We start from the raw sequence: 15,098 nt of genomic DNA, 5'->3' as shown, positions 1-15,098 counted from the left end.
TAAAATATGATTTTTTGAAAAGTCGGATTGAAAAATTTAAAGGCCATTTATATACATGCATTACTGTAAACTGATTGTAATATTGTAATGTATATTTTTCATATTGTCGATGCCTCGCCCAAATAAATGTATTATTCAATTTGGTAGTTTGAGTAACAAATAATTCATAAATGACCCAGGAATATAAGGTCATAAAAATTCATATCTTCATGAAAAACTTACACACACCTTGCGGATACTTTGTTATTCATCGTCTTTTGAGATTATTATGGTCTATACCTTCACATTTTCGTTTGGTCAATATTACGTGGATTTTTGAACAGTCAACTATTAGTTATCAGTAGATGAGTAAATCATCCCTTGAGCATTTTCAATGCTACTTTATTCTTATTTTTTTGAAAGCCAAAATCTATTTCATCTTAGTGAAAAGGTTCTAAAGAAAGAGTCACAACAAAGCTGAAAAAAATAATAATACTTAACTGAATTATGTTCACTCATTCACATAACTTCAATCAAAAATAGGATAACAATAGCTGAGATTGGACTTATTATAGAAGTTATTTTTCTCTTTTAGAATCCCATTTATATCACTGTTTCGATACCAAAAATTACCATAGTACAGTTAAAAAAATCAACCTATCAGTATTTAAGATATCTATTTATTTTAATCGATACATGTCAATCATGGATTTTCGGTCAACTTATCTATCTGTGATGGTATATGTTTGTCATCTGCTAAAACTGAAAAAGTTGGTTCCACAATAGTTAATACTTTATTGAGAACACTAAGTATGTGTTCACCAAAAATTTCATGGAGAGTAAAATAAACCAATATTGAAACATTGTCGAAAATTATCTGAAAGTTAAACCATAATCAAACCTGAAATATATCTAAATTTATCGTTTGAACCCTTTAAAAAATTAAAGCATCAACTTCTACTTGTTATTGGCTAATTTTTACTTTCATTTTAGAACCATCAAAGGATGGTACAGTGAATAAAAACTTCGTACCAAATAATATCAATGCAACTTCAGGATACTCTTCATTCTACAAAACTACATATAATAAACCTAATGATGAAGTTACCTTAGTGTACACAATTGATTTTAGTACTTACGTACCAGGAGATACCTACAACTTAACACTAACAGCAAAAGATAAGCTAAGTAACAGTAGCTTAATAAAAACAATGACTTGGAATATTTTTCTGATTCAATATGTGAATTTAAACAACTGGTCACTTTCTTTTACCGAATATGAGGAAAAAAATGATGTTTTTTCCTTTAAACTATCAACTATCCCAGATATTTTTTTGCCTACAACACCAAATTTAAAAATATATCCGTTAACTGGTAGAAGAATAACTGGTTCGAATGTTACTATTGATAAATCAACTTGTATACCGTTTATATTTGTTGAAAAAGATTCTGATCGTGATCTTCCATTCTGTGAAAATAATAAGTGTGTGGAATCATTCAAATTTTCGAAAATGGGTATCACATCAGGAGTACATAAAACAGGTACCTTTTCAAAATATAAATAATCAATTTTTTCATTGATTGATAATATTCTTTTTGGGGTTATAATAAAATTTACGAGCGTATTTTTCAAACATTAATAACAAATTAGCAAAAAATTGTTATGATTTTAAAAGTAAGTTTAAAACGGAATAGGTTGCAAAGGATGTTCCAAACAAAAAATTTAATTCGATGTACTAATCTAAAAATAAATATATTACTTTTTATGAAATTTTAACAATAGGTAAAAATTGTGATACATTGTAAAAGGAGGAATTAATTTCTTCAATTAATATCTAAATACTTTTCTGGTTACTAGTGAAACCTTATCAAAAGTCGACTACAAGCGTTTGTTTAAGAAAAAATATTACAACAATCACAAAAAAAAGGATTTACTGATAATAAAATTAACTACTTATCAAATTTCAAAAAATATATTTTTTATTCTGTTGTTAAAAATATACAGTATCAGAGGTGAAATCGTGGAATTTTAAATAATGAACGAATAGTGTGAAGTTTTACAAGAATGAAAAGGAATACAACGTAAGGCTTAATTACGGACTTCTTAATTGATATATCTTTCTATTCTCCAAAATGATTTCCTTTGGCTGCTACCATGACCTCCAGTCTGGCCTTAAATACGCCGCAGTAACTTATATGAAGCCCTCGGACATATGCATGTACTGCTACTCGATGGAGGTCTTGAGGTCATACAAATTTATGTAAAGGTTAGCTCAGGCTCTCTTCTTGTCTACCCCCTCCCAAAATAGCTTAGTCGAGGGGGACCAGTCATGGGAAGAGGTTGGCCAAACTGACGTTTATGCATTAACTAAGTCTACGAACTCTGGCCTCTCTTGACCCAGTTGGCCTTAGTTGCTGTGGAAAGCATTTATCCATGTCGTCGTTCATAAGAAGCCCTCCCCAAATCCTCCAAATACCTCCTTACAGTACAATCACTGTCATAGAGAGCCTTTACATGTTGCCCCTTTGACTTGACCGGACTTCTGGTGATCTCATCTTCAACGTCCTCAATTATTCCAAATTCCTGCTTCTACCTCACAAGAGACCTCTCAATCCCTGACCTGAGGCCACTATGTTTTTAATCTTGTAAACAAGACTCTGGGAGCCCACTATGGCCTATATGATCACCTTGGCTCTCACTTTGGCGAGTAGCAAATTAGACACCCTTTGCTTTTTCGCCTCCATGCTGACAACTAATGATTTTCGATTTAAAAAAAATACTTATTAACTAAAATAGGCCTTCCATTTAATAACACAACATAGTATGTCAAAATTTTACCCTAAAGTAATTCAGATTGATTTATGATTATGTCCACCACTTTATCTCACAAACTCTAACATAAATTTAATACAAATATGGCCAAGGAAATTCATTTTCTATAAGTACTATTTATCAGATTTGGAACTCTCTTTTTGTATCTCTAATTATGTATTCAATTTCGAATAATACGTCATCAATGCATTTTTCCTGTGAAATGCATCATAATATTTCTATTCATTCTTTTACACCTGTGAATCTGTTGAATGATAATACAAGTCAAAGTTAAATTTAATATAGTAGTTTAATTGACTCCTTTTTTTTACAAAAGAAAACACATATAACTAAGCAACTTGTGGATTTACATAATTTATTAAAACACTGGTAGGCATATTGGATCCATTTTTTTAAATTTGATAATTTATCTTACTCCTCCTGCTAGTGACAGTAAACCAAACTTTGTGACCTTTTTTTTTTCTTTAGGCATAAAATAATACAACAGCTTTTTTATTTCCTTATTCAAATATTATAAACTATGTTTCTATAAATTCAAAAGTATAGCAAATAAAACCAATAGGTGCAATATAAGCTTATTTACATAACTTAAAACTTATTATAGAATGAGTATAGTTATAAAAGCTCCAAAGTCTACATAGAAAAAAAACCCATTTCATTCAAACTTTTGTTCAAATGAACTTTAATTTAAGCAAACTACAACATTGCTTCTCCAAATAGTAATATTCTATTAGAATGCAATATCTTTATTCTTTCAGATAATAGTCGATTAATCCATAATAACCATGTTATCATTATGCATCGACAAACAGACAGCCTTTACTGTAATACTATAGATATGTACTCCTCTTATCTTTTCTTTTTTAATATGACGTGTTGAGCTTTAGATACATACGCTCGTTGCTACATTATTATTTTTTACATCAAGTAGACACACAGATCTAAGAAAATTAAGCACACACGCTAAAAAGAGACTTTGGTAGAAATCCACATTTGTTTTAGTAATTTAGATTATGATTTGCTATGGGAGACACATATTAATTAAATCCATATTTCACTATAAGGTCATAAAATGATAACGACTATGAAATAGGTTTTATAATATGTGCAGTAAATTGTGATAGATTTTAAGGGTTATAAAAAATATTAAATTTGTGTTACCGGTTAGTCTATTAAAATCTGAACAATGCACATTTTATAATAAAACAAGATATCATTTATTAATTAACAATATAGCTTCAGCAAAATTAATACAATACATAAATGAGTGTCTGAAATCTTTTAGTGATTAATGTATCCGCCCTTACCGGAAATGATGTCTCTCAGGCCACAGTAAAAGGCCTTTTACACTCTGAGAATGGAGTCCCAGTGATGACCGACTGTGGCTATGAAGGGCTTGGTATTTGGATCATGGATACAGTAGGTATTCACCTTGAAATGCATCCCAAAGGTGTAGCGGTTGACATAAGGCCTGTAAGGGGGATGTAAGGATTTTAACCGGAAGGGATGTTGTTAAACAGCCATTCCTGTGCCTTTATTGAGGTGTGTACAGGCACACGGAAAACTATATTTCCATTTGGATAGTTTGTCTGCACCATCAGAAAGAGATTCTCCTACGAGGCTGTCACATAGTTCGACCCCGTGAGCTAGTATCCGACCGGGAACCACGCCAGTGGGGCTACCTTCCTGTCAGAGACCACAAAGCCCAAGAAACTGGTGGAGCCAGGGTGCTTTGATGTACTAAGTGTCCTCATTGATTGATGAATGTCTCCAAAGCTTAATTACCTGTCATTCTGCCTAATCCTTACGGTTTCCACAAGGCTTTTCCACCCACTTTTTTATAGCTCTCTGAACATATGAAACAACCCCGAGATCTACATTTGCCCTCATGGACTTGAGGGGATTGGCCTGGGCTGTTTCTATAACTCCTTCTGGGCTAGTTTGGCATTTTCTGATACAAGCCTTCTTCCTCTTCAAGGTATTCTACTTGCTGACGGTATGGACAGTTTTCATGAATACGCCCAACTACTTGGATACTTCCGTCGGTGTTTTCCAGACCAAGAGAGCACGTATGGAAATTTGTCGATCATATTCTAGTATCATTGTCTCTACTTGTACGTAAGCTAGAGAGCTTTAGGTATGGTTTATAACTAATTGTTTATGCTTTAATGTATCGTAATATGATTTAATGTCAATCATTTAATCTTCATTAGTTATTGAATTAATAAGTGTTCAGACTTCAATGGACCCCCCATTATGACAGTTTTACATTTATAGACGTACAAAATGAGTAACATAAACAATAAAAAAGTATTAAAAAAACTTTGCATATTTCCTTAGAAAATGAGCTTAAGATTCGCAAGTGTCTTTTATTTACTGATCAAAAGTTTTAGCAAGTAATAATTTTCACTATTTTCTTTTTTTTTTGCTTATAAGAGGTTTGTATTGAATGTATTGTGTTCACAAATACTTAACTATATGTACGAAAATATTGAATGATGATGTTGACAGCTCATCAACATCAAAATCAAGAGTGAACCAATATTCATTCCTTCAATAGAACTGCACCTATTCATAATAAAATATATTCAAAACTTGATGTAATAATTTAATAGTTGTATACAATCTACAATATGCATACACAGTTCACAAAACTGCATGTAAAGTACACATATAATAAAAATGCAAAAATATATTCCTATCCCTACATATTTCTAATCTATGTACAAACAAATCTTATTCAATTTAAAAATCAATATTTATTTACTCTAGAATTGAATCATAGTCAAAATAATCTACTAAATCTATCATTAATGTTTTGAAAGGCTAAATAAAATTATATACTTCATAAAATAATTATCATAGAGAAAAAACTGATTTTATAATTTTTTGAATTATGACTACTTGTTTGTTTGGACGCCATAAAGACTATATTAACCTCTCTGTCTGAACAATTTACCTGTCCCGAACAATCGGACCAGTGTTAATGTAAAGCCTTGTAGGATATATCAATTTATCGCATAAGTTGGATTAGAAAACTAATAAATTATTGAAATATCTTTATGACTTATTGAGGTGTATGGATATTGTATATAAGCTATAAAAAAATAGATTTAATATTATTCCTTTACTAGATTTTTTTAAAGACATTTTTCATGTTATCTAATCAATTGTTTTATTTAAATAGCATCTGATGGAAGCATGGGATTGTATGGACCAAATCTTGAGATAATTATACCAAGTTTTTCATATACAAGTGGTGTTTTTGGATTTAGCATTGAGCTGTTTACATATGCCTTGAATGAAACTATAATTCCTCAGGGAAATTATAAAATTTTGGATCCTCTACCTGAAGGCTCAGGTGAAATGATAGAAATGACATCAAATAAAATGGAGTTTAATTTTGTAAGTTTACATAGTTACGTAAATGTTTATGTGATAATTAATTTGAAAGAACAATGATTAATTACTATTACATAAAATTTTCCAACGAGGGTGCTTTAAAAAGCTTCTGTCCTTAGTGTAAAGAAGACAGTACTCGTAAATAAACGATAGTCCCATCTATTAAACATATGTTGATAGTTAGTCACCAAAGTCTCAACCATTTTTGACGTGCAGTTTTTATGTAACAATCGTCTGTGTGAATTGATTTGAGTGTTTTTATGAAAATGGACAAAATCGAGTATCGAGCTGTCATTAATTATTTTTTTTTGAAAGGGTCACTTTCAAAAAGATTAGAAGAGTAGCAGATATATAATATCTTGTTTTGTTAAGCTTTGACACGTTCTTAGTCAATCTAAGTTGGAGTAATTTAGCCCGAAACAAAAAGTGTTTCTTGAACAATTATTTTGGAAATAAAAACCCCGAGTACTATTTGTGCAGGCTACAGAGATAGAATCATCACTGGAAAAAGTTTGTGAAGTTACAATTAAAATAAAGATTCAGAATAAATGTCGCGTATCTTTGTTATCACGGAAACTTTTCAGACCACCTTTGCATATACAAATGTTTAAAAATATACCAATATTTTAAAAAAGAAAAAAATATATAAAATTATTTACAGCTTTCCTTTTTTTAATTTATCTAACATTTGACTTTTTTGATATGAGGGACCCATTGATACTTTATGCAATTAAGTTCTAAATTTTCAATCTTTACTCAATATAACAATGAATAATCCATTAGTATAATGTTATACAATGAATACATCATTAAAAAAATCTCAATATTCAAATTTGAACTGAAATAATCCTGCAAAAATACTATCTTAACATTTACATAAGTGTATAAGTGTTCAAATTTAATATTTTCAGTAAATAGGTTAACATCAAAAGTGAGCCATTCATTCTATGAAGTTAGATGTAAGTTTCGTTACGAATATTCATAGAAAGGAAAAAAATCAATATATTTTTTTTCCATTTATTGAGCAAAAGGAATTCACAAATAAAGGGTTCTCCGTCACCATACAACAATACTTGTATTAAAATAGATAAGATACATATCATGAATAAGAAAACAAATAACGTATCGAAATTTTTCTGTAAACATTGATAGTTATAAAAACAAGACATTCGAAGAGCACGAGACTTATTGTCGTTATAACTTGAACATATATTTTTTATTGCCAAAGTTGTTATCATTTATCTTTCTTTTTAAGGGAGGAAATATCTAAGTGCAAAGTTCATGTGTATGTGGGTAATACAAATTTTCACAGTGAATTTGTTGTGGATTAATAAGAGTAAATTCTTTTTGGATTAATTAAGAGTAGAATAAAATATCAATATCCTAGTTATTCCCACCCATATTATTTGCAGAGTAAAATTGATTTTCATTTCCTTCCACTCACATCTGATTGGAGCCAATTTAACATTTAAGCTGTTGCCCACCCAAATAATTGTCTTATTGTCAGGGTGACCACGTTCATTTTTGGTCTTTTTTTTAACATACCAGTAACAATTATATCAATATAAAATCAACAACTAAAATGATAATCTTACTCATTTTCTTCACATACATTTTTCAATGTTATCTTTATTGGATAGATGGTGTTGCACAAAATAAGTATAAGGAAACATATTGATTTTACACATTTACACCTGTGAAAATTCTTATGTATAAAGTATATTTCTTTTTCCGGGCATGACCTGGGCGCGAACTTAAGCACATTGAGTTCGCGAAAATATTTTCTCCCCAGCGCGATGTCGATGAGCTACGTCGATCCTAAGCAAACATCTAACTGTATATCTTCTACTTATTTGTTAATATTATTATTTTTATTGATTAACTTCAAAAAAATCAAATTTTCTATGTAGTGAAGTGCAAAATAATAATAATAACAAAAATGAGAAAATATGTGTACTGAAGCAAATTAATGAACCTACTTTAAATCATACAACTACTGAATTTTATACTTAAGAACGTGTTTTATTTTTGAATGCTTTATTGCCAAACTTTTGAAATAAAATTTGTAAATATTTACATGCTAGACTTAAAATGCTGAGCAATAAAACTAAGATACGTTAACTTTCAGATACTGAGCAAATATATTACTTAGCTAACCATTAACTGTTAAGAATAATAGTAAAACATATAGCTGTAAAAATGATGTACAAATATGTTAATACGTCCACAACATTGTTTTTCTCTTTACTTGCATTTAAATTAGTTATGTGCAAAAAAAAGAAGTTTATTTGGGTTCTTTTTTTTTAGCAATAGCTGATTGTAACGAAATTTGCAATTAAAAGACTTTATTAACAACAAATATATTGTGTTGTATTCTGTAGTTTGACTTTATTCTCTACCTTTTGAAACTATTTGTCTCGTTGTGTTAAGCAAGACCAAAAATATTATTTTAAATTATACCTTTTTCAATATAACAAAAATATTTCTCAACTTTTTGATTTTGTATTGATATCTGATATTCAATGTCTTAATTACTTAGTAATCTTAAACACTACACTACTAATATATATTTTTAATTATAAGTTTGATGCAATTGTCTACTTAACATATAGCTAGATTTATAGTAGAATTGAAAAAATTACCCATATTATTAAAATAAATTAAAAGCCTTTTAGTTATTTCCAACAAATCTTAAACAAAACAAAATTTAACTTATATAAATAAATATTTACCACTTACATCTTAGCTTTTAGCTGTAAAACCAAAGTTTTGAACAGAAATAATGATAAATCTTTATTTTTATATTTTGTAACAATGTAAAACTACTATAATATAAAATATTTATTTCAATCTTTTATCTAAACATCAAAATATGGAATTTATACTATTGCTTCTAAAAATAAACAAGATCAAAACAACTAAATCAAAAAGAAAAAACAAAATAGTAAACCAATTGCTCTACATTTTAGTGAAAAATGCTTGAAGTCTCATTTTTCTTCTTGTTATAGAATTAACATTTATCTAAATATTCTTACCCAAAATATATCTCTCATCATCAAGGTATTTGTGACCATCCGATTTACAGGGTTAATCTTATCTAGTAGTACACATATTATTTTTAAATCCGTATGCCATTGGTGCAAAATCACGGAGGAGGACAACAAGACATTTTATCACAGAACAGAACAAGTTGAGACAGTTGGAAAGAGCAACGACGATTTAAATGATCTCAAAGCCAAAAAAAATTGTGGTAAAGTTTTACTCTTTTCTGATGAAAATTTTTCACTGTTAATAAACAAAACAGCTGTTACATCACAACTGAGCATCCAGAAAATGTCTAAGATTCAGTAATACATGACTACAAAGCAAAAAATCCAGTAGTCAGCACGGTCGAAGTCTACCCTCCCATTTCTGTTGAGAGGAAAAAGCAGTTTAATGCAGATGCATACATTGAACAACTGGATTAGAAAAGTGCTACCTTGGGCCAAGTTCGGAGACAACTTTGTTTACACTCAAGATGGAGCTCCGTCTCATGGTACCGCTAAGAACCAGGCTTTCCTTATAGACAACTTTTTGGAATTTTGGTACCTTAACATATGGCTGCCCTACTTTCCAGACGCCTACCCCTCGAACTACTCTATCTAAGTATGTCTGGAAGAGAGGGCGTGTGCTACTCCTCACAGGAGTGTGCTGTCTCTAGATAATTCAATCATGAAAGGATTGGACCAAGCTCGAGTCTAAACTCATAGTCAAGGTTTGCAATAGATTTAGGCCTCTGATTAAGGTTATTTTTATAGGTGAGGTTAAAATAATGAATAAAAGTTGAGGCAGGTACTATTTTCAATTGATTTTGTTAAATAAATGATGCACAAAATCTCTTGTTCAAAATTTTACACTTGAAAAGAAATTATTTCAATAAAAAGTTTTTCCTTAAAAAGTGCTCTACTTTGATATAAATTTACCTTTTTGTAGGTAAGGATCCTAGTTTTATGTCAAATTGATAAAATTACAATTTCAAAGGATATTTGCAAACCTCTAAACATATGTCAATAAGGATCAAATTTTACACTTCTTCATTTGTTATCCAAAGAACATTTTGGACTATATTTATCAGACATTTCGAGAAAAAAAAAACCATTAGAAAGTTTATAATCTTATGAAATTTTTTGTTAATAAATAAACATACATATATAAAGAGAAATTCATATACCCAACTAGTTGTATGAATTCGTTCTTATTTTATCAATTCAACAATTAATTGAAAATGAAAGTCATATTGTAACTTAATTTTTGATATTTTTTATTTACATTTTTCCAATAATCAAAATATTACATTAAATAACATTTAAATATGAATTTATCAGCGTTATTTTTAATGATGCAATCACAATCAAAACAAAACATTTTGTTTTTATCCCGTGTCACCGAGTGTAAAAATGACAGAGCAAAAACAAAGAAGGTAACGCGAGTGCAATCTTCATTGTAGCGTTGTCAGTGCTAAGAAGGTTACATAGACCCTTAACATCTGTATCCAGACTGCTTACAGCATCAAAAAGTTCATTAACGATCGGCTTCTTCTATGACACCAAGAAGAACAAAAACTTATACGGCAACAAAATGGCTTTCTTCTGGCCATCTTTAATGTGGCCTTTGATTTAATAAACCCGGACTTTTTAAAGTTTGTGACGTCTCTGAGAAAAATTTATGACATATATCTCATCTAAATTTGGATTAGTTCCGAGCTAACATTATGCCAGCCTTGTACACCATAAACACGAACTACATCGTCAAAAGCTCACAATATGTTCATCAGCGTGTTGAGGTTGTTATTCCTTGTGAAGGATTTTTATATTGAATAAAAAATATAGCATAATAAAGTATATAAACATATTACAAAATGGTTTTGAGTTGTCTTTTCTTGAGAACATAAAAATCACGTTTTTTTGCAATCAAATCGTGCTACTACAAGTTTTGGATACCCACTCTCTAAGTGGGGCATTTATTTATATACAAAAAAAGTTAGTAGTTTTCTTGTTTTTGTTTTTTGCTCAGTATTTTTAACATAGCAAGTTAATACCCATAACCTACCTTTTATATTGTCTGGTATAACAGCAGCGGATTGTTAAGGATTAGTGATAAAACACATGTATTTATAGTTATCCTGCGTACTAAAAATGGACCTGCCCATGACATAACAAATCCAATTTCTGACACCCACACAAACAAAATTGTCCTAAAGACAATTAACAAAAATTGTATGTTTTAATAAAAAAGAAGCCCGCCCCTTCTCTAAACACAAATTCTGCAGACTCCCAAGTAACTTAACATAACTTCTTCCTTACAAAAGATCAGCATACTTAAAACAGCTATATGCTTTTGTTAAGTATTGAAATTATTATTGGGGTATAAATTATTAGTATATCCTTATCAATATAAAAAACATCACTCACTGTCTTAATCAACCTTTTTAGCTTTTTTTGATAAGTTTTTGACGATAATGATTTTTTTTTCTTTATATTCTTTTAATAATTTGCAATTAATAATATATTTATGTGAATTAGGTTGAAAGGTTTGAAGAAATGAAAGGGCCAATATCAGTCAATGTACAATATGCAAGCCCTAATAGGTTTAATGGAGCAACTCGTAATTCCAAATACAGCAACTCGAAATTTTATATTCCTCAATTTAGTATTCCAAAATTAACTTTGAAGTTGATATCAGGTAAACTCATTATTTTTTTAAATTATATAATAAATAATTATAGAAATACAAATATTTCAAAATGTTGATTTAATAAAAAATGGTAATTTTTTTTTCATGTAAAAATCAATTAATATATGATATTATATGTTTAAAAACACCTTTTCAATGTTAAACAAAATATACTTTTTGTGTATATAATACTTAGTACGACAGATAGAAGAACCATAAATCTATCAGTAAGAATAAATGGGTAAGATTTAACAATAATTAATATTTTATTTTTTAATCTTATTTTATGGACCTGATTGATAGTAACTTATAACTATTACACTATTCATACAATTACAATACAGTATCGAATAAAATACTTAATATGAGTTTAATATGTATATGTAGTTCATTTAAATAGTCTAGGAGTAAGTAAGAGATAAATATCATTTGGTACGATTGATTGATTTGGCTAACTTTTAGATGATTTCGGGTATTTTTTTGTCTCTTTTTCGAGGAAAGGTTGCGTTATATGTACAATAAAAAAAACGATGTAGGATATCTAAGAAACCAGATTGAATATTTGTGTGCGCTCATATAAGACAGAGAGTAACCCTGAGGATTCTTTGCAGAGTTATAATAGTAAGTTCTTGTTGGACCCAGAGTAGAATTAAAGTTCGACATCGGAGTAATTCTTTTCCTACGTCTTTGTTTATTTCGATCTCCCTGTACCATTTCGTCACAGCAACTTGTAGCAGATATAATGAAACTTATCTCCTCTTTAAATTTAAATTGTCAGGGTTACCATGTTAATTTTCAGTTTCTTTTTTTTAAGATGCCAAAAATTCTCCCAATCAGCATCACTGAACCCCGAAGTTCTGCAGATAGCTTTTAACTGCATGGATTAATAAGCAATGTATTATGGATCTTCTTAAACCAATCATGATAATAACTTTCAGAAATCACTTGTATCATGCAAAGTGCTAATCTGTCTCTCTCTGTCTATACATGTAACTTGGCAGGAATTGAAATATCTTAAAATAGCATTTGATTAAAAAAATATTTCAATGAAGTAAAATTGTTTCCATAATATGAAACTAACTATATAAAAGTTGAGTTTCCGTTCACAAAGTGCTTATATTCTACTAATCATAAATAATACCCTATTTGGATCATTTAATACGCACAAATGTAAATCATATCTTTCCCAATGTACTCAATATTGTTATTTCGATCTGATAGTTAACATCAAATATATCTGCCTAAGATACATATAATCAAGTTTTCTTTCAATAAAACTAAATTAAATGTTCGTATAATATATATGTAAATAAGAGTATATATATATCAGTGCAAAATAGTTAACTCCTTAAAGCTTATAATTGTTCATATATCGAAGCATATCAATTTATGTTTATTAGACTAGTACTTATTTAAATTAGAACCAAATTTGTCAAGTGACATCAAAAACGTTTGTTATAGAAATAATTGAAGAATTTTAAAGAATGATATATAAAAGAACTAGTGACGATGTAGTGAGTAAACAAATCTTTTAAACTAAAAATTACGAGTGTGCTCATCCAATACAAATATTTTGTGTTGGGGTAAGTAAATAATAATAAATTTTTTTTGAAAATACGATAATTACTTCCAAAACTTGGTAATTATTCCGATCAGAGTGTAGTGTCATTTCACAAAAAAAAAAAAAATGGACACAGGAATTATATAATAAATAGGACACACACCTAAGATATTCGAAAAATATTTTAATAAGCCCTACCGCTACAAAAAGTCTTTTAGATTCCTTACTTCTGTATATTGTTGTATCAAAAACATTATCAAGCTTGTTCATATTTCGGGCTTTTTAAAAAAGTTTTACCTTTATGTTTATGTTTGAAAGCACTATGGTATAGTATTTAACAAATTACTACAAAAAAGATTTAAATTAATGATATTTAAATGCGGATGGTTTTATAAAGGACTTATTAGGGATCGTTGTATTCATATAATAATGAGGCCTTCTTTTATGTATTTTCATCGGGAACAGGACGGGGGTTGGAAAATTTTCAAGTGAGTAGGTCAAATGACTTTATGTTATTCGACATAAATGTATAGGATAATGTTAATAAAATTTATTTAGCAAAACTAAAATTTCTGTGTCAAAAAACTGAAATAAAGGAATACTAATTTATATTTCTGAATATAAACGTTTATTTAGTCAAAGTAACAGATTAATGGTGATGTAAATCGTGTTATAAAAAATAAACCAAAAGTCAACACAATTTGAAGAGTATTTGGAGGAGAAAAGTTTAGTAGCTATCATAACGTTTTATTAGATCAACTACAATCAGCTGTGACGAAAGAGGATACATAAAATGAAATTAGCAAGAATTACTCTCATGTTGATCTTCAATTCTATTCTGAATCCAACAAGGACTTAAAATTATAACTCCAAAACAAATCCCCTAGGTTACTCTCCGTAGTTTAAGAGGGGACACGATTTTGAACCAGGTTTTGAATATAACTGAATGTAGTAGGAAAGGAAGTTTGCTATTCAAGATGTAAATAATAATGCCTACAGCTAATGAAAGAAAATTAATTCTTCAGATTACTAATTTGAAAAAAAGGTAAGCTTAAAAATAATTATTAGTCATCTAAGTATATATTTATAATTCAACTCCTCTACTAGCTGGTAGCCAACAATTCATATTAATATATATACAACTAAAAGATGTTATTTCCTTAATTTTAGATTAATAAAATACATTCCTTTGTTTTAAAATTAAATGGACTCATTTTAATTTGAAATTGAGTTTCCAGTATTAATATTAAGAAAATAATCAGCATAAATAAAGATAATAGGTATTGTATATCTATTTGGACCCAGAGGGAGAAGAAATATTGCAATGATAACTTTAGCATTTAATTTTCATTTTTGAAGTTCTATTTCTTTTGATAAAAACCATTAAAAATAACATCACGTTTTATGAACGATTCCTTCGTTTCTTTTATTCGAAGCATGTTTACGTGAATGACAATTTTTTTAATATGGATATATAAATACAAAAATATTTCTTATAAATTAATATATTTCACATTTTTAATATAAAGGTCATTCAACTTATGAAAATTAATTATGTATGTTCAAATTTAAAGTTTATCAAAAAATAAATATATAACAATATTTGAAGAA

At 29.0% G+C, this 15,098-nt stretch overlaps 1 protein-coding gene across 1 annotated transcript in view; it reads left to right on the top strand.

Moving 5' to 3' along the window:
* LOC139907638 (uncharacterized) overlaps nt 1–15,098 on the top strand; it is a 153,631-nt gene that overhangs the window by 46,467 nt on the left and 92,066 nt on the right. The window contains exons 14-16 of the mRNA XM_071894125.1: nt 973–1,521; nt 6,000–6,217; nt 11,776–11,935. Of these exons, the coding sequence (XP_071750226.1) occupies nt 973–1,521; nt 6,000–6,217; nt 11,776–11,935 (927 nt within the window). The remainder of the gene's footprint in view (nt 1–972; nt 1,522–5,999; nt 6,218–11,775; nt 11,936–15,098) is intronic.

The sequence above is a fragment of the Lepeophtheirus salmonis genome, chromosome 2 (genome assembly GCF_016086655.4).
Source record: "Lepeophtheirus salmonis chromosome 2, UVic_Lsal_1.4, whole genome shotgun sequence".
Classification (NCBI taxonomy): domain Eukaryota; kingdom Metazoa; phylum Arthropoda; class Copepoda; order Siphonostomatoida; family Caligidae; genus Lepeophtheirus; species Lepeophtheirus salmonis.
This window is presented reverse-complemented; position numbering and strand designations above follow the sequence as displayed.